A 21,466-nucleotide genomic window follows, 5' to 3' on the forward strand; every position below is an offset into this window, starting at 1 on the left:
ATGCCACAAAATCAACCAGTTACCAATATGCCCATTTGGTTTCCCTTCAGTAGGTAATATTTTTTATAGAAAGTTGTACTGTCAGTGACTGGTTTCACTCAACTGTCATTAGGTCTTGTCACAATAGTTTAGTTACAGCAAAAACGAGTGTCTTATATTATTTTGATGAAACACACATGAAAGGCTCAGAATTCATCAGTGTACTGGGTAAAAACCCTCGGAGTAGGGCCTTCAAGAGGATAGAAGTTATATTGCTATGATAGTACCAAGCTTGTCAGTTCTAAATGTCTTCTAATTTCTATTATTTTATGACCCATGAGTTAATTGGAATAGTGGAAATATGGGGTTTACCAGTTATCTTTTGGTTATTCTTTTTTTTTTTTTTTTTTTGAGACTGAGTCTCTCTCTGTCGCCCAGGTTGTGGTGCAGTGGCGTGATCTCGGCTCACTGCAACCTTCACTTCCCAGGTTCAAGCAATTCCCCTGTCCCCTGCCTCAGCCTCTTGAGTAGCTGGGATTACAGGCACATGCCACCACGCCCGGCCAACTTTTTTTGTATTTTTAGTAGAGACGGGGTTTCACTATGTTGGCCAGACTGGTCTTGAATGCCTGACCTCAGGCCATCCGCCCGCCTCGGCCTCCCAAAGTGCTGGGATTACAGGTGTGAGCCATTGCACCTGGGCTGGTTATTGATTTTTAACTTACCTATTTAGTGAGCAGAAAATGTAGTTGCTATGATATAAATCCTTAGATATGTAGAGATTTGCTTTATGGCACAGTATGTTCAATTTTTATAAATGTTTAGCATATTCTTGAATGGAATGTGTATTCTACGGTCATTAAGGCACACGTGTATGTTAGATTAAGCTTGGTAATTGTGTCATTGATCTATTCCAATCCCTTAAAGATTTTTTGGTCCCCTCGATCTAGGTATTGTTTCCTGTAATCAGCTGCTTAACAAATTATCATAATAGGTGGCTTAGAAAAACCAACATGAATTCTCAGTTCTGGAATCTAGAAGTCTGAAATCAAGTGTTGGCGGGGTCACGCTCCCTCTGGAGGTTCAAGAGGAGAATTTTTCTCTTCCAGCTTTGGGTGGCTGTCAGCTTTCCTTGTCTTGTGAATGCCATTGCTCCAATCTCTGCTTTTGTGGTTCCATTATCTCCTCCTCTTCTCTGTGTCTTCTCTTCTACTCTTTTATGAGGACACCTGTCATTGGATTGATGGCCCATCTGGATAATCCAGGATAATCTTCTCATCTCAAGAACTTTACATCCGCAAACACCCTTTTCCCAAAAAAGGTCATACTCACAAGTTCTAGGGATTTGGACATGGACATACCTTGTGGGAGGCCGTATTCAATGCACAGCAGTTAGAGAGGGAGTGAGTTTGAGTTATTCATGCGTGTTTTAAAAATTCCTTTATGTTTGTATGCACAAACCAAAAATGTAGGTGAAAAATCACCTACTCCAATGGTAGATTTCTCTGTCTTCTTATACTTCGGTCCATTTTTGCTTTATATATTTTGTGGCTATATGGTCACTATGACATAAATCCTTAGATATGTAGAGGCTTGCTTTATGACACGGTATATTCCATTAGAGACACTTTTTTTGACTCTATCTTCCCTGTATATTGGATTCTGTTCATGTAAAGACTTCCTTATCTCATCACACTCACTCACCCATCTACCTGGAAAATGTCTGCTGATGATAAACCGTCAGTTGTTTCTCTGAAACAGAATTTGCCTGCCTTCTTCTGCTTTTCTTTTGCCACACATGGAATTCTACGGTTTTATGTTTCCCCCTTCAACGTATCACTTCATTCTCTTTTCTTTCTTTCTTTTTTTTTTTTGGAGACAGAGTCTCACTTTGTCACCCAGGCTAGAGTGTAGTGGCGTGATCTCGGCTCACTGCAGCCTCGACCTCCAGGGCTCAAGTGATTCTCCCATCTCATCCTCTGGAGAAGTTGGGACCACAGGCACGTGCCACCATGCCCGGCTAACTTTTTGTGGAGATGGGGTCTTGCTATGTTGGTCAGGCTGGTCTCGAATTCCTGGGCCCAAGCGGTCCTCCCGTTTCGGCTTCCCAAAGTGGAGGGTTTACAGGCCTGAGCCACCGCGCCCAGCTGGCATTTTAAAAAGTTGGATTACTGGCCTCAGTGCATACAAGCGTAAAGGAATTTTAAAAACACGCAGGAATAACTCAAACGCATTTCTTTTTTGCGCCATCCTGCTTTGTGTGATTCGGTTTTAATACTCGGTTTTGTGCGTTTGGGTAGCGACGGCTGGGGACCGACCAAAGAGCAGTCCGACCACGGGCTGCCCAGGACGGTCCCATCCGTGTATAACCTGCGACCCCGGGGCCTCTTGTGGCCCCGTATCTTCGTTCCAAGCAAAAGCCGGGGCTCCCAGGCACTCAGAGGTGCAACGGCCTGATAGACCTGGAGAGCGCGAGAACACCTTCAATCAGGCTGGCCAGTCCACAGCGACTGCACTGACCTGAGCGCTGTGCGTTCGTGCTCAGGAGCCGGCAGACTCCTCGTTGTCTTGGTAACCAGAATGCGAACGCGCATGCGCAGAACAAACACCTTTGTCACGTGAGGCCGGGCCGGGGGCGGGGCCGGCGAATGCCAGTCCGGACCCGTCGCTCCTCCCTTATCGGCTCCCGGCCAGCCGAGGCGGGGCGAACCTCTGCCCTGTGGCGTGGGAGTGATTCACAGCTCCCGCCCCTTTTCGCTCTGCTTTCTCGCCACCACGTGCCCTTCTGGCCGCGCCCCCAGCTGCCCTTTCCAACTGCCTGTTGGAAGCCGCTGTAAAATGTCGTGAGGGGCGCTGCTGCTTTACGGCTGCCTCTCCCAGACTAGAGACCCGGAGCGCCCACCACCGTCAGCCGCGTCTCCTAGCGAGTCGGCCCCGCGGTGAGCGAGAGACCCTGCGCACCGCAGCCCTCCCCGCTGCGCCCGTTCCTGCCCCCGGCGATGTGAGCTCGGGGAGGCAGCGGTGCCCGCTGGCTCGGGGTTGAGACGGGCGGCAGGTGCCTGTGAGGCGGGCGGGTGCCGGGGGCCAGCAGGATGGAGGAAAGCATGGAAGAGGAGGAGGGGGGCAGCTACGAGGCGATGATGGACGACCAGAACCACAACAACTGGGAGGCCGCCTTGGACGGCTTCCGGCAACCCCCGCCACCCCCACCGCCCCCCTCTTCGATCCCGGCCCCTGCCCGAGAGCCTCCGGGGGGGCAGCTGCTGGCGGTGCCCGCGGTCTCCGTGGACAGGAAAGGCCCCAAGGAGGGGCTCCCGATGGGTCCGCCGCCACCGCCGGAGGCCAATGGGGTGATCATGATGTTGAAGAGCTGCGACGCGGCCGCCGCCGTAGCCAAGGCGGCCCCCGCCCCCACTGCCAGCTCCACCATCAACATCAACACCTCCACCTCCAAGTTCTGTGAGTCCAGCCTTTCCCAGCAGCCTTGGCTTTTCTCCACCCCACTCGGACGCCGAATTCACCCCCTTTTGGAGCAAGCCCCGCTTCCTTTGTTTCAGGCCTCGGTCTTTCCTCCTCTCCCTGTCCCCCTTCCTCCCCCTCTCCGTCCCCTCCCCCTCATTTGGCGTCTGCGGCCAGCGCCTGAGCGGCCCTGGCTTCTTGTATTACCTGGCCTAGAGAGGCAGCCTGGTACACACGCCTCCCCAAGTTCTACCAACGCGATCCCTATCACAACTGGCTGTCTCAACATTGCGAAGCTCTTTTCGCACCCGTCTTCTGTTGAAGTTTCACCCTCAAAGTGAGAGGAAAATAAGGCTGCCTGAGTCTCGTTAGGGGGAAGGCCTTCAGTCTTTTGCAGCCAGAGAGAGAAAAGAAATCTGGCCACTTGTGTTCTTGTGCTTTTGTCCAGGCTGTGTTAAAGAAGTCAGGAATTTGAAAGTTGACCTATATCTGCAGCTTGTTCTTACTCTTCTGTGTTACACCTTTGCATCCTGCTAGGGAAATGTATGAGTTGCTTTCCGATGCAGTGGCAGCTCCGACATCGTTTTGAAGCTAATAATGCATAAAATCACTTTCAGAGCTTACACTCCTAAGAATAACCCTTTCAGGATGGGTTAAGTCTTGTGTCCAAACCCAAGATTGGGTTGCTTATTGAACTTTATGTTAGTGATCTGTCTTAACGCTCAATTGCACGCAGAAAGATTTAAGACAAAAATCTGTTTTGTAAAATGAATGTGACCATCACAGCCAGGGTTTTCTCTCCTATTATTAACTGCAAGTTTTGAATGGCATCTGATAAAGCAACTGGAGAGTTCATTTCTAGTTACTAATTTTACCAAGCTGTCTTGTCCAATCAGCTGTGCAGAGAAAATATTTGCCTTGATGCAGATAGAGTCGGAATCTTACACACATTGTGGGAACACCACATAATTTTAATTATTTGCCTCAAGATACTGCCTTAGTCAAAGACATCAATATGTAGGTTTGATTGGTAAGATTTATATATGCTTTTTCTCCTTATTCACGATAATAATGTTTATATTGTCTATTTTGTGTGTTGAAGTCTGTGTTGTAGAACCACACTTTCTATAGAGTGGCAAAATGACCTACCTGAGTGATGAAGGAAGCTTGCTTTAGTAAAGTTCATTCAAAAAACAGTTTAAAGTTAGGAACAGAAATCAGTAAAATTGAGAACAGAAGGATTTGTCACACCAAAATACTATTTTTTGAATAGATTAATAAGCTAGGCAGACTTCTGATAAAATCGACAAGAAAAAAAGATGCAAATAAATGAAAAATGGAAAATAACTACAAATATTAGATTAAAAAAAGAATGTTACAAACTTAGGCTGATAAATTTGAAAGCCTAAATGAAAAGTATAATTTTCAGAAAACTATTAAATGTGAAAATTGGTTTCAGAAGAAATACCTCGAACTAATAAACTGAAATGGTAAAGATCTCCCCTTTTAGAAGCTCTGGATCCATGTGAGTTCCATCACATTTTAACGCTTAATTCCTTTTGCAAGTTGTCCTGGAAAATAGTGAGAAAAATACCAACTTCATTTTATGAAATTTGTGAAATCTTGATTCTAAACCTAGATAAGAGCATGTAAGAAGAGAAAATTACAGGTCTGTTTTACTTACCATAGAAATGAAAATCCTGCAAAAAATACAAGCTCATCAGATCCAACAGTGTGTTAAGAGTCATGATCCGTAGAGTTAGTCCTAGAAATGTAAGCATTGTTTAACATCTACTTATCTAATTTAACTCATTAACTAAAGGAGAAAAATTAACGATTGTCTCAATTGGTGCCATGAAATCATTTAGCAAGATCCTGCACCTATTTATGGTAAAAACTCCTAGCAACTTAGGAATACAAAATAACTAGGTAAGGTCATTACCAAAAACCTACAGTAAATAATAATACTTAATGGAGAAATTTTAGATACATATGCTTTAACATCAATAACCAGATAAGGATGCTCCTGTCATCACTACTGTTTAGCATTGTAAGAAGGTCCTGGCTAACATTATAAGGAACAAATAAATAAGGTATAAAGATTGTAAGGCAAGTGATAAAGCTTATTATTTGTAGATAATATGATCACCTACCTAGATGAATCCTTAAAATCGAGAGAAAACTTAGAACTAGTAAGAATTTAGCAGGATTGCTGGACTTAAGATAACTTAAAAAACTGATAGCATTTACTAAACTAGTGATAACTAGTAAAGATAATCAAAAGTAAATACTGTATGCAATAATAGTAACAAAACTATGAAGTCTCTAGGAATTAACCCATGAATACACAAGACCTTTAAGAATAAAACTTTATAAAGAAACAGGAAGATAATCTAAATAAATGGTACAATTTTCCTTGCTCTTGGATCAAATTACTTACAAGAATACTAATTTTCTCCATTTTATAAATTCAGTTTAAATGCCATCAAAATTACATTTGGTTTGACAAACTCAGTAACCTAAGTCTAAAATTTATATGGTGGGTGGAATAAAGTTTGTAAATAACTAAATTAATCTTAAAGATTTGTTTGGGGATGGGAGGCTTGCCTTCTTATAACTTAAGATGTCAAGGCTGTAGTAAAGTGGTGTAAGTTCAGGAACAGAAAAATAGACCAAGGGAACAAATTAGAGGGCAGAGACTTACCTAGATAGGTGTACATTTGGGAACTTTTTAAGTGGCATCATAAACCTCTGGAGAAAGGAGTCGTATGTTGTTAGGGAGAGTGACTCACTATATAGAGAAGAAATAAATGTAATATCATAAATGGATAGACTCTGAATTAAACACCTAAATGTGAAAAGAAAAACTAAATGTTATAGAAAATGTTAAAGAAGTTCTTTCCCTAGGGACATGGAAGTACTTTTTAAAACTTCAGAAGCTTATAAAGGTGAAAAAATAATGATTTTGATTTATGAAAATTAAGGATTTTCATTCAGCAAAAGACGAAAGAAAGAGAGAATTTACAGTGCCTAAAACTGACAAGGGATTATTATCTGACTAAACAAGGGACTACTATACATCAATAATAAGAGGGCATCGACCTCTGCAGAAAAATAGGCAAAGGATGTGAATAAGTAGTTTATAGAGTAGGAAACTCTAACAAGCATAAGAAGAGATAAAATTATTAATATTCAGAGACACGCGTATTAAAATAGTAATGGAAAAAGAGTATAATTGGATTGTTTGTAAAACAAAGGATAAATGCTTGAGGTGATGGATACCCCATTTGCCCTGATGGGATTATTACATATTGTATGCCTGTATCAAAATATCCCATATACCTCATAAAAATATATGCTTACTATATACCCACCAAAATTAAAGAATAAAAATAGTAATAGAATGTCTTTTTCAGCTTGTTAGGTTGGCAAAAATTAGAAAGCTGAATTGTACCAAGTGCAGTGGAGGTATGGTAATATAGGAAAACCTATACTTGCTTGTGGGAATAAGTGTAGTAGACTTGTGAGATGCTGAGATGCCTGAAGTCTCTGTGGACCAGATAATGAAAGATAGCTGCCGTGTTGATGTATCCCTGAGCTATGGAAGTGAAGGTATACTTTATACTGTAAGGTGAAAACAGCTTCTGTTGGTTTCTGGTTTTGGGACAGAGCAAAAAGGGATTTGTTACCTTGATGGATATATGGTGGTACCAGGGATGATGTTGAGTTGTCACAGTGAATAGACCACGTCTGGAACAGCAATTAAAATTGGAGTCACCTTGGATTTGATTGATAATAATCCACAGTCATGCTCCAAGACCCGTCTCTTTTGTGCTGGCCAGACAGGCTCGTGAAATCAGAATGTCATCACCATTCCTATCTTTTAAGTCTTTGACATTGATAGTATTTTCTGTAGTTCCCACAAAGGTGTGCTGTTTATTGAGGAAAGGGTTCATCTAGGGGATTCCAGTTGGCCCTTCCTATGCTGATATTCTTGACTTCACAGATCAGGGAGCCATGAACTTCTTTTCAGAACTGGGGAGTCACAGTGTTACTACGGGTCCACCAGCCCTACTGTGAGATGGATTGAGGCCAAAACACCATTTACATGACATCCATAAGCCCCTGATCTGCCTGGTTTACCATAGTGAATTCCTGTCTCTTAGGGTTTGTACTGGCTTAAAGCCAGTGTTTATTAATCCTTGAAAAGTCTCAGCGATTTTCATTTCCCAAATGTACTGTCTCCCTAATGAATACCTGCATATTGTATTGGAAAAGTCTAGGTGGAAGACTTTATTTAATTATGCTCTTGAAGCAATTTTGTGGGTTTCTTGCTCAGTGGAACTCATCCTCTTTATTCCAGCAGTTCTGTGTCTGTGAACAGGCTCAGTGTGGGTCTTAGATGATGTTATATGGCTCTCCATTATGGCCACTTAAGTGAGACCTCTGTTGAATATACCTAGAGTTTTTCTTTTCTGTCCATTATAACAGATCAAGTAATACCCCAGTATACTGCCTTTTTTTCCTAAGGACATCATGGTTAGCGACCATGAGATAGATCCAAGCCACCAGAAGTCCAAGCCATTCTGCTAATCACTCTGGCCCTGCTGCCTATTAAAATAAACATGCCCATTTTATATCTAGAAGTTATTTCTACATATCCTTTGTCACTCTGGAAATAGAACTATTCCACTGAAATCAGGGAACCCCTTTGAATGGCAGTATTGCGCATCTTTAACCCAGAATTACAAGGGACTATCAACCACAGCATTTTTTTCAGTAATTGTATTTAATTATTTGTATATTTCTCAGTTGGTGAAGGACCTTCTCAGAGCACAGTTTAGAGAGTGCGTAAGAACGTGACAAATTTACGTTCCTTTCTTCATATGTCTGTACTAATTTCTCCACATACTAAGGAATTTCTGTTCTGACTGCCTCCTGCCTCCTCTTCTTCCTTTTCCTCTCCTCCTCTTTTTCCTCCATGTCCATTTACTTCCTCTACACCTCTTCTCCTCCTCCTCCATTCAATAAAGTGTACCCCTTTTAGGTGTGCAGTTAGATGCATTTTAACCCATGTAACTGTCTGGTCTGGGATTTGATTTTACCCTATAATGGCTAAAAGTTAGCCTATTACTGTTACCGGTTGAATATTCCTTATCTGAAATGCTTGGGACAACAAGTGTTTCGGATTTCAGTTTTTTTTTGGATTTGGGAATATTTGCATTATACCAAATGATCGAGCATCCCAAATCCAAAAATTCAAAATCCGAAATTTTCCAGTGAACATTTCCTTTAAGTGTCATGTTGGTGCTCAAAAAGTTTCAGATTTTGGGATTTGGGACTCTCAACTTGTATTACTGGGGGACTTAAGCTGGAGGACTCCTGAGTCAGAATGAAGAATTTATTGTTCACATCATAGCACACAGCATAACAATTGCTATATTTGCATAATTTCCCCTTCCCCCAAGTCTCGAGAGGATGACATACTATGGCCAAGATGGATGCTCTCAGTGGTTTTGTGTTGCAGCTGAAGAACATCAAACTTGGGGAATCCACTGCTTTTGTAGAAAGCAATGAGCAAGCCTGCTGTTTGTCTAGGAGGAGATGTTGCCTCATCTTTCAAGATTATCAGGTGCAGAATGGCCCAGGTTCAAGAGTGATTGGTCATGGCCTTGCATTCTTGGCATACTCAATAAGACATGTAGGAGTATGTGAGGCCCAAGGAGGACTGTCTATCCAGTGGTAACCACCACAACAACCAAAGGAACATTTCCGTCGCTCAGAAATACTTCCCTGTGTCTCTCTCTCTTTTTTTTTTTTGGAGACAGGGTCTTGCCCTGTTGCCCAGGCTGGAGTGCAGTGGCACGATCATGGCTCACTGCAACCTTTGGCTCCTGGGTTCAAGTGATTCTCCCACTCAGCCTCCCGAGTAGCTGGGATTACAGGCACACACCACCACACCTAGCTAATTTTTGTGTTTTTAGTAGGGATGAGGTTTCGCCATGTTGGCCAGGCTGGTCTCGAACTCTTGGCCTCAATGCATCTGCCTCTGACTCCCAAAGTGCTGGGATTATAGTTATGTGCTACCATGCTCGGCCTTCCCTGTGTCTCTTTGCAGACAGTTAACCCTGCCTGCTTTCCCCAGCCCCAAGCATTCCTACTCATCTGCTTTCTGTTACTGTAGGATTTCATATAAATGAAATCATACAATGTGTATTGTTTTGTGCTTGGCTTGTTTCTTCTTATTCTGTTCTTGAGATTCTTCCACGTTCTTGCATATGTCAGTTACGTATTCCTTTTCCTGGCTGAGGAGTAATTTTTGTTTTTTTTGGGATATATCACACATTGTTTATTAATCTGTTGGTCATTAGGTTGTCTCCAGTTTTGGCTATTATGAACACAGCTGCTATAAACAAGCATTTACAAGGTTTGATGTGGGCAAAGGTTTCATACAAGTGGAATTCCTTGTTTATATATTATTGATATGTTTAACTTTATGAGAAACTGCCAAACAATTATTTAAAGTGGTTGCACCATTTTACACTCCCATGAACTGTGTAAGACAGCTCCAGTTTCTCTACTTACTTAATTGGCACTTGTACTGGTTAGGGTCTACATTCTTGGTATTGTCAGTCTTTTAAAGTTTGGCTTTTTTAGAGCAGCCATCCCCACCCAGGGACCAGTTTCCTGGAAGAGACAAATTTTCTATGGACTGGGGGTAGTTTTGGGATGAAACTGTTCCACCTCAGTTCATCAGGGCTTAGAGTCTCATAAGGAGTGCGCAGCCTAGATTCCTCACATTATGGGGTTGGTGCTCCTATGAGAATCTAATGCCCCAGCAGATCTGACAGGAGGCAGAACTCAGGTGGTAATGCTCCCTTACCCACAGCTCACCTCCTGCTGTGTGGCCTGGTTCATAACAGGCCACGGACCAGTGCCTGTGCTGTTGGCTTTTTCCTGTGATTATTGTCCTGCCTCATAATTTATTTTGTGAGAATCTGCTCACATCTTTTGCTCATTTCTTGTATTGTTTGTCTTCTTAATGTGTTTAAAGAAGTCACTGTGAATTTTGGATACAAGTTTTGTTGGACATTATGTATTATTACTGTTTTCACTCTCTGGCTTGTCTTTTTTTTCCTTAACAGTGTCTTCTTAAGAGTAGATGTTTTTCAATTTTGATGATGACTAAACTGTCAATTTTTTTTCCTCTGGCTTTTGCTTTTTGTATCTTGAGAAATATTAGCCTACCCCAAAGTCAAGATATTTTCTGTATTTTTTTCCTAGCAGTTTTATGGTTTTAGCTTTTATGTTTAGATCTATGATCTTGAATTAGGAGTTGATGTCTGTATAGTGTGAGATAAGGATCAAGGCTCCTTTTTTTCCGTATGGATATCTAATTGTGTTGGCACTATTTGTTGAAAAGACTATCCTTTTCTTACTGAGTTACTTTGGCAACTTTGTCAAAAATAACTGACCACGTATGTATGGGCATCAGTTCTGTTTAGCCTTATTTAGCCCATCGTATTTAGGATTGTTGCATATCTTTTTGATGAATTGACTGTTTATTATGATGGAGTGTCTGTTTTTATCCCTAGTAATATTCCTTACTCTAAAGAGTACTTTTACTGGTAGGCGTTCCAGGTTTTTTAAGGAGTATTGTTTGCATAATATATCTTTTAACCATCATTTTAATTTATTTGTGTGAAGTACATTTCTTGTAGATAGCATATGGTTGGATCTTGCCTTTTTAAAATCCATTCTGACAACCTCTGCTACCATTGTGTTTAATGTGGTTACCAGTATGGTAGGGTTTAAATTATATTGTCTTGCACTTTGTTTACTTTTTGTCCATCTGTTGTTTAAAAAATGTTCCTCTTTTCATGTCTTTTTTTTTTTTTTTGGAGACAGAGTCTTGCTCTGTTGCCCAGGCTGGAGTGCAGTGCAACCTCCGTCTCCCAGGCTCAAGTGATTCTCTTGCCTCAGCCTCCTGAGTAGCTGGTATTACAGGCACACGCCACTGTGCCCAGCTAATTTTTGTATTTTTAGTAGAGAAGGGGTTTCACCATGTTGCCTAGTCTGGTCTTGAACTCCTGACCTCAGGTGATCCAGCTGCCTTGGCCTCCCAAAGTGCTGGGATTACAGGTGTGACCCACCGCACCTGGCCCTTTTTGGTTATTGTTGTGATTCAGTTTTGTCTCCAGTTTGGCTTATTAGCATGGTTGTTTTGCTCTTTTGGGTTACTCTAGGATTTATGATTATGAAAGTTTAACTTATAACAGTCTACCTTCAAATAGTATTAGACTACTTTACTTATAATATAAAAATCTAATAGCAGTATACTTCCATTTATCCCCTCCTGTCCTTTATGCTATTGTTGTACATTTTACTTTAATATATATCATAATCCCCCAAATACACTGTCATTAATTTTGCTCAAAACAGTCAAAACAGTCATTTATCTATTTTTAAAAGTTGGGATGAGCCATGTGTCGTGGCTCACGCCTGTAATCCCAGCACTTTGGGAGGCCAAGGTGGGTGAATCATGAGGTCAGGAGTTTGAGACCAGCCTGGCCAACTTGGTGAAACCCCGTCTGTACTAAAAATAGAAAAATTAGCTGGGTGTAGTGGTGTGTGCCTGTAATCCCAGCTACTCAGGAGGCTGAGGCAAGAGAATTGCTTGAATGTGGGAGGTGGAGGTTGCAGTGAGTTGAGATCGCACCATTGCACTTCAGCCTGGGCAACATGGAGAGAATCTGTCCCGCCCCTCAAAAAAAAGTTGGAATGAAATTTATGTTACACACAATTAACTGTTGTAAAGTGAATAATTCAGTGGCATTTAGTGCATGCCCAGTGTTGTGCAACTACCTCTCTCTAGTTCCAAATCATTTTCATCAACCCAAAATAACATTCCAGACTCATTAAGCAGCTAGTCCCGATTCCTCACTGGCATCTACCAATTTGCTTTCTGTCTTTATGGGTTTACCTATTCCAGATCGTTCATATGAGTGGAATCATGCTGAGATTTCTTTGAAATAATAATAAACTGGAATAAAGTTTTTTGTATTTACTCAGATAGTTACCATTTCTGTCCCTCTTCTTTCCTTTGTGTAGATGGAAGTTTTCATCTCTTATTTTTCTTCCGTCTTTAGAACCTCCCTTAATATTTCTTATAATGTAGTTCTGTCGATGTTCAATTTATTCAGCTTTTGTTTGTCTGCAGAAGTCTATTTTATCTTCATTTTCTGAGGATATTTGCTGGATATATAATTCTAGATATACAGCCTTTTTTTTTTCTTCTATAAACACTTTAAAGATATCTTTCCATTGTCTTCTGACCTGCATTGTTTCTTTTTTTTGGAGACGGAGTTTTGTTCTTGTTGCCCATACTGGAGAGCAATGGCGTGATCTTGGTTCACTAAAACCTCCACCTCCCAGGTTTAAGCGATTCTCCTGCCTCAGCCTCCCGAGTAGCTGGGACTACAGGCACGTGCCACCACGGCTAGCTGATTTTTTTTGTTTTTAGTAGAGATAGGGTTTCACTATTTTGGCCAGGCTGGTCTCGAACTCCTGACCTCAGGTGATCCACCTACCTTAGCATCCCAGAGTGCTGGGATTACACTTTGGGCATGAGCCACTGTGCCCGGCCTTATTGTTTCTTTAATAAATGTCTGTATAGTCTTTGTTTCTCTTTATATAATATGTCCCTTTTTTTTCTGAGTACTTTTAAAATTTTTACTTACGTTTTCATCAGTTTTTCGTGTGCTTTTTTGGTGTTTATTGACTTTCTTGGATTTGTGGGGTTTTAGAATTTGTCAAATTTGGAAAATTATTCATTATTTTTTGTCAGAACCCCCCTGCCACTAGTTACACTTATGTTATATCACTTGTTATTGCGCCATGAGTTACTGAGGCTCTGTTCATTTTCTTAAAAAGGTTTTTTTTTTTCTCAATGCTTTAGTTTGGATAAATTTTAATGCTATGTCTTCACATGCACTGATCTTTTCTTTTTCAATATCTAATCTACTGTTAATCCTGTTCTTAATCAGTGATAGTTCCAACTGTTTTTAATGCAGGCTGACATTGAGTCCAGGTTTCAGTTAACAACCAAACTGTTAGAACTGTACCCAGCTTCTTGAGGTAGTATAGTGAATAAAGAATCTTTAGTAAGTGCTTTCCTTTTAATGACTTGTCTCATCTAAAGTTCTTTCTTCATTATTCAGCACCCTCAGAATCCATTCCCACATGTATTCCCAGGTTTTTGCCAGTATAATGTATTAAAGTCTTACAGTTCTTTTGGAATGTAAGCTGTCTCCTATTTGTTTAGGTTTGGTACTTGGGAAATCTGATTCTAGTGAGAGATCTAGAGGCAGTGAGATCTGCTTAGAGAGAGTCTCTTTTTTTGTGAGGTTTCAGGTAATATCATGGCAGGGTCTTCAATCAAGTAAAGTTAGTCTCATGTTTGGGAGGAGGGGTGTGTAGGCAGGGTTTCATGACGTCAGGGTTTTCAGAGTGATCATACTTCACCAAACTGTCCCCATTGTGCTGGGATTACGGAGGTGAGCCACTGTGACCGGCCAAATTTCAGGATCTTATTGGGGATCTTGTCTTGCTGTTTTTTGACATGTATCATATAAAATGATGTTGATGAAACTGTAAGAGAAAGCTATTTTAATGTTTACATAAGGCCCAGTCCCAAATCTCTAAAGAAAATACTGTTTACTTACTGTAAACTATAACTGTATAAACCGTAGACCATATGTATTCACATTATAAACTGTTAAGCACTATATAAAAGTTGTTTGTTGATATCCTTTTATGGTATGTCCGGACAGGGCAAACTGGCTTTCCATTTTTCTTTCTGCTTTTGTGGACATTTGGTTATTAACCTCTATAGATAAATTTGAATAGATCTGTAATATGTAGTTGCAGGTATGCTGATTCATCATCCGAATGGTATTTTATTCAAGTGTTTATTGTATGCCAAAGTGATATTTTAGCCTCTGATAATGAAGAGACACAGTTTAATGTGGGAGATGATAGAAAGACAGATAATTATGATATATTATGATTAAATACTATAGTAAAGTTATATATTTGGTAGCATTGAGGAAAGAGTCTTTATAAAAGTGAATAGAATTTTGCCAGGAGGATAGGGGGTTGGGAGGGGGAAGCTGGACTGGAAGAGATTTCCTTGCAGAGGGGCAGCCTGTGCCAAAGACCCAGAATTGAAATTATTTTTAGAATACAGAGTGTGAGGAGAGAGTAGCACACATTTATAAATTAAACATGGACAGATAGAAAAAGCTAGGTAGTGAAGGACTCACCATGTTAGAGGAAGGATTTTATTCTGTAGGAATGGGAGAAAGATTTTAAGGGAGCCAACTTGGTAAAATTTGTCTTAGTGTGTTAATTTAGAGCGGAGAGAGAATGGAGGCCTAGAGGCTAGTTAGGGTGTTGGAATTTCTGTAGTCTAGACAAGAGATGAAGACTTGAACAAATAAAACTTTGGAAGACAGTAGGTTTCAATTTTGTAGATATTTAGAGCCTAGAATCTGCAAAATTTGGAGGTGAAGAAAGGAAGATGAAGAGTCAAGATTGCTGGTTTGGATGATGGGTAGCTGTCAGTGCCTTTGACCCAGATGTGGAAGGAGTAAAGGTATGAAGTCAGGGTGTGTGTGTGTGTGGTGTGTGTCTATCTCTTTTAAGGTGTCTGTGGAGCAGTCAGGTAGATCCAGAGGCAGTTGGTAAATTCTGAGTTTGCACATTTCCTATGCCTTAGATATTGGAGATCCTGAAACAGAAATTTAATTTCAGTAGATTTTGTTTTTCCATTTCTGAGGATTTGAGATACACCAAACTCTTTGTACGTAAAAAACAAAAACAATACTTTGCTCTTATTAAAATAATACAGGTTTATAATTTAAAAACTCAAATTATGTGAAAAGACACATAATGAAAATCAGTGGTTCCATTCCCTACCCCTTTCCTGGACCCGTTCCCCAAAGTCAGTTGTTTGATTATGATTCATTTAGCTGTTTCTTCTTGTATTAGCCGTATATTTCAATGTGCTGATATTGTTACTGCTTAATTATATTATCTATTGACTTAAAGGATTTAATTCTCTTATACCTCTAACATAACCTTACCTTTCCAGTTCTTTTACTATCATCATTTTTAAATATTTATTTATTTATTTATTTGCCACAGAGTCTCGCTCTGTTGCCCAGGCTGGAGTGCAACGGTGCGATCTTGGCTCACTGCAACCTCTGCCTCCCAGGTTCAAGCAATCCTCCCACCTTAGCCTCCCGAGTAGCTGGGATTACAGGCACACGCCACCACACTGGCTAATTTTTTTTGTATTTTTAGTACAGACCAGGTTTCACCATGTTTACCAGGCTGGTCTTGAACTCCAGACCTCAGGTGATCCACCCACCTCTGCCTCCCAAAGTGCTGGGTTCACAGGCATGAGCCACCAGGCCTGGATGAATTTACTCTTAAACTTTTCAACAGCTTCATTAGATTCACCATGTACCTGGTGTTTTTGAAATGCTCTAACAAATCAGCCTTTGTTTTTGTCTGTTGGTGAAGCTGTTAGTCCTCTTGTTTCTGTTTATTGCTTAGGGCCAGGCATAGTTGCCACTCAGGGACTTCTCAGATACTTGGAGTGATTGCTGCTTTGTCTTCCTTTCTGTTGACGAATTTCCAAGTATCTGTATAGAGCTTATCTTCTAGTCCTTCCCTGAGAAAGTGTGTGTGGATAAAGTTTCAGGTCTTGTCATATCTAAAAATACTACTTTCACACTTGATTGATAGTTTGGGTATAGAATTCTTAATGGAAAATAACCTTTCCTTGACTTTTTTAAAGTATTGCTTCATTAAGTGCACATATTCCAATGGAGAAGTCAGGTGCCATTTTAATTCTTGTTTTTTTGTATGTGACTTTTTTTCCCCTTGAGAAAATTTCTGGGAATTTTTTTATATTAATGTGTTAATATTTCTCTCCCTTTACGTTTTCTCTATTCTGTTTTCTCTGGAATTATTGGTAGTCACATGTTGAATTTTCCGTTTTGATCTTCTAAGTTGGTTAACCACATTGTACTACATCCCCTTTCTCATAAAGCTCTGGGAGAATTCCTTGATGTTGTATTTTTAACACTTTTTTTAAATTTTAAGAGCACTTGGATTGCTTCTTTTTATGAATGTTTTTAAATTTTATCTTACCTCTTTGAAGATAGTAATTATAGTTTTTAAACAAGTTATATTCTCTGGATTATCTTTGTTTTTAGCTTTTCAAATTTTGTTTTGATCTCTGTTGTCTATGACTTACAGATCTTTGGTGATTCTTAGTTGTCTATCCCTATTTAAAAGTGAAAAAAGATAATTGCTAGTTCTGTGTTTATAATGGGCCTTGTCAGGTTTAAGTATTGGGCTTCCTGTTAGGCTGATTGAATGTAGAGCTGCTATTTTGTTGAGGAACTGCCAAATATTAGTATGTGAATGTCTTTTCTCTGGGACTATTTAGTTTCTCTAGAGAAGGATCTTCCATTCTGAGAGAATGGCAGAAAGGATAGGTAGAGGGGGAAGTAAGCGTATTTTTCCTGGTTGATAGCATTCTGGAATTAAAGGAGTGGGGCTAGATGTTAGAGCATTTCTTATGCTGACTTCTGCTTAATCTCCCAGTTCTGTGCTTCACACTCCCTCACAGTCCTGCCCCGCGTGTTTCTAGGTCTCAGAGTCCTAAGCCTTTGTCTCTGTTTTTCCACAAATCTTTCTCTTTTCTTTTTACTGTTTAGTCTGCAGACTTTACTACTTCATCTCCCACCCGTTTCCAAATATGCTTGTTCATAGTATTCTGTCCTCAAGTCCTGAACTTCTCAGGGGCCTACAGGGCAAGATTTGTTTACTTACCATTGATAACCACGTCAGCACCTGCCTCATGCTACTGCTTCAAGGTTCAGACTTTACTGGGCTTAATGCCAAGGAGAGATTGACTTGTTTAAATCTTGGAAGACACCCACCATGGAATTTTGAAAGTGTGGTAGACCTGCAATTAGTGTAGTTTACACCTATGTAATCTCAGTTGAGCAAATACTTTTCTGTTTTAAATTTTGAGTACTTTGAATTTTATGAGACTTTGGATTCAGTGGAGTTGGAGACAAAATGGATGTCTTGATAGCTCTTGAACTTCTCACTATATGTATGTATGTCATAACATGTCCATTTGAGGAACTGTGTCACAGGTTCCTGTGTGATGTTGTAATGGTAGAGCAGTGTTGTACAGTAACTATTCTAAAGGAACATAGCTTTCAATCTGCCGGTAGGCCACTGCAGCTCGGTTATTTATTTATTTATTTTTTAAAGATAGTAGTGATGAAGGAAGTTTCTACTATTTTATTACATTTTCTCTAATTGAAAAATGTGTAGATTTCTAAGCAGTAAAACAGTAACCATGTGTTTGCTCTACAAGTTTTACAGTGTTTAGAGGGAAGAGGCTCTTCATTTGCAGCAAGGCAAAGCCGGTTTTATATAGTTGGTGTGTTACAGGGCTTATCTGGACCAGACAAAACGTGGTCTTGTTATAGGGTGGGGAGCACAGAACCCTTAAAGAGTGTGTTAATGAGAACTTACATAAAATAAAAATAAGACATCAGTGTCATCTGGTTGTTTACAGGAATGTAACATATGCTGAGGAATGGCTAACACATGATCACAGTAGACATTTAAATTGTGCATAGTGTTTGAATTGAATTATGCAAACCATAAACCCTAAAACTTAGAAAGTGCCCCAACAAATACCTAAAGCACGCAACTTTTTTTTTTTTTTTTTTTTTTTTTTTTTTTTGAGACGGAGTTTCGCTCTTGTTACCCAGGCTGGAGTGCAATGGCACGATCTCGGCTCACCGCAACCTCCGCCTCCTGGGTTCAGGCAATTCTCCTGCCTCAGCCTCCTGAGTAGCTGGGATTACAGGCACGCACCACCATGCCCAGCTAATTTTTTGTATTAGTAGAGACGGGGTTTCACCATGTTGACCAGGATGGTCTCGATCTCTTGACCTCGTGATCCACCCGCCTCGGCCTCCCAAAGTGCTGGGATTACAGGCTTGAGCCACCGTGCCCGGCCAGCACGCAACTTTTAAAAGACTTTAACCTACTTTAGAAATAGTTGTTGCCCTCTTGTACTGGCAAATCAGAATATACCTGAGTAGATGGTACAGGTTTGTTTTTCCTCCTAGTAAGGAAAAGCATATTTAAAGTACAGTTATGCTTTGCTTAACAACGTGGATACATTCTGAGAATTGTTTTGTTAGGCGATTTTGTATACTGTGGGAACATTACAGGATGTGCTTACACAAACCTAGATGGTATAACCCACTACACACTTAGGCTATATAGGGTATAGCCTGTTGCTTTTAGGCTACAAACCTGTATAACATGTACAGCATGCTACTGTACTGAATACTGTATGCAACTGTAACACAATGGTATTTATGTGATTAAACATAGAAAAGGTACAGTAAAAATACTATATAAAAGATTTAAAAAAGTGGTACACTTGTATAGGGCACCCATCATGATTGGAGCTTGCAGGACTGGAAGTTGCATGGGTGAGGGGCATGAGTGAATGTGAAGACCTTTCTGTATATTGTTCTAGACATTATAAACACCTAGGCTACACTAAATTTATTTAAAAATTTCTTCCAGGCAGGTCCTGTGGCTCTCAACCAAGGATTGGGTTGAGATAAGCAAGTAAACTCTCAGCTCACGTCTGTAATCCCAGCACTTTGGGAGGCCAAGGCAGGCAGATCACCTGAGCCCAGGAGTTTGAGACCAACCTGGGCAACATGGCAAAACCCCATCTCTACAAAAAAACAAACAACAACAACAAAAACAAATTAGCTGGGTATGATGGCACATATCTGTAGTCCCAGCTACTCTGGAGGTTGAGTTGGGAGGATCATTTGAGCCCCAGAGGCAGAGGTTGCAGTGAGCTGAGACTGCGCCACTGTACTCCAGCCTGGGCGACAGAGTGAGAGACCCTATCTCAAAAAAAAATTCTGAAATAATCAGTTTTAGCTTCCTGTAACTTTTACTTTATAAACTTTCTAAGTTTTAAAAAACTTTTTGGCTCCCCTGTAATAACACTTAGCTTAAAACATAAACACATTGTACAACTATACAAAGATATTTTCTTATTTGGATAAAGAAAGCTTTTTTCTGTTTAAAAAAATTTCTGTGTGGTTTTTACTTCTTATACTTGTTGTGACCATTCCTCTTTTTTATCCACAAGGGCTTCCCTCCCATTCCTCAGGTTGTGTTCTTGGCATTCAGCTGCTCTAAGTCCAACACTTGGAAGAGTTCAGTCGTCCCTTGTGCTGGAGGGATCAGAACATTTTGCTGAAACATTCAACCAGATTTACTAGATTGTTATTGACAGATGAGCACACTCTGGTGACCAAACATTGTAATTTTTATTTTAGATTAACTAGCTTGGGTTAAATAGGTAACAAAGGGCTGTTTTCTCCTTGTCCATTCTAATTATCTAGTTACAATTAATTATAGTTAATCTAAAAAGTCATTATATTTTAGACATAATTTAGCCTTTTAAACTTGGCTTAATTATTTTATAATTGCCATTACTATATTCTTAAGGAGTCTATTCTAAATGAAGGTGGCTTTTTTTGGTGGGGAGAAGGGATATGGAAGAGTAGAATTTTAGTGATTCTTGGGTAGGAAGACAGTTCCTAGCTACCCTTTTAACATTTTGATGGATTCACATCTTTGACTCTCCCAGTTGTTGAGAACAGACAAACCATGTATTAGCAATTGAGAAAAGAGGAACACTCAAGTGACCCCTGGCTGTCCTGAGCTGCTGAAGCATTAGAGTGGTTTTCATACTTTAACAGGCATAAGAAGGGCTTGTTAAACAGCTTCCTGGGTTCCACCTATCCCTAGAATTTCTGATTCTGCAGATCTGTGTTGGGGCCTGACAGTTTGCATTTGCAGCAAGTTTCCAGGTGATGTTGATGCTGCTCTGGATCTCACACTTTTGAAGCACTGATAGAAAGTAATGATCAGTCTCTGCAGTAGACCAAGTATGAATTAATAATGCTTACTATAACTTCTGAATTTATTCTTCCCTTGTAAGCAAACCAACAGAAAACCTTAAAAGGATTATATAGTAGGGCTAACCTGGTTTGCTTTGCCTGTGTGAAATCAAATGTGATTTAAGCTTTAATTCCAAAACAGCTAATAAGTAGTATGTCTTGCACTGCTTTTCTGTTCAGCATTTATGTTGACTCACTAAGTTAATTCACTTTACAGTTGTTATTGAGTACCTACCTTATGTCATGTACCGTTTAGAGTCGGGGCTGTAGCAGTGAATTCCTTTTCCAAGGGGCTTACCTCTAGTTTGAGGGAGCTTGACAATAAACAAATAAAATGTCAAGTTATTTGGATTAAAAAAGTGTAAGAGTTGAACATATTTATTCCTGCCTGGTATGAATTATACACCTCTAGTTGTTTCCTGTTTATCAGCAACCCGAGAATATTTCCTGAATGAAGATTTCAACTATTCCATGTGTTTTAGACTTTGTTTCATTTTATCTTAGTAAAGGTCAGATTACTTTCTCAGTGGGATTTAGACTGTGTGAGCTTGTTATCTTATAAATATGTGTTTCTAGGTTTTAAGCCTTGTGGCATGATGTTTTTATATTTTTTTAATAAGTGTTTTTGAACTTCACTGTCTCTAGAGGGCACACACATTCTTCTGTTTAGTAAAGCCCTCACCACTTTTCTTACTGTCACACTCGGTCTGCTTTACTTATTTATGTTATTAACATGGCTTTTGTAGGTATTTGTGCCTGTAGTGACTTATTTAAATAGCGTAAAAAGTAGTTCATTATTTTCAAGCTGAAAATCTAACCTAGGTGAAATTTAGTAATTTAATGGTAACTTAATTTTGTTTAGGTTTCATACTTTAATTTTGGTTTTTACTTGCTGATACTGCACCTTATATACAGAAAAGGAA

At 40.0% G+C, this 21,466-nt stretch overlaps 1 protein-coding gene across 1 annotated transcript in view; it reads left to right on the forward strand.

Annotated features, from left to right (window-relative positions):
* Positions 1-3,019: 3,019 nt before the first annotated feature.
* CACUL1 (CDK2 associated cullin domain 1) overlaps positions 3,020-21,466 on the forward strand; it is a 67,810-nt gene continuing 49,363 nt past the window's right edge. The window contains exon 1 of the mRNA XM_012448054.2: positions 3,020-3,438. Coding sequence (XP_012303477.1) covers positions 3,072-3,438 — 367 coding nt within the window. The 5' untranslated portion in view covers positions 3,020-3,071. The remainder of the gene's footprint in view (positions 3,439-21,466) is intronic.

This window comes from Aotus nancymaae, unplaced genomic scaffold, assembly GCF_030222135.1.
Source record: "Aotus nancymaae isolate 86718 unplaced genomic scaffold, 86718_ANA_hifiasm-v0.15.2.pri h1tg000010l, whole genome shotgun sequence".
Lineage (NCBI taxonomy): Eukaryota > Metazoa > Chordata > Mammalia > Primates > Aotidae > Aotus > Aotus nancymaae.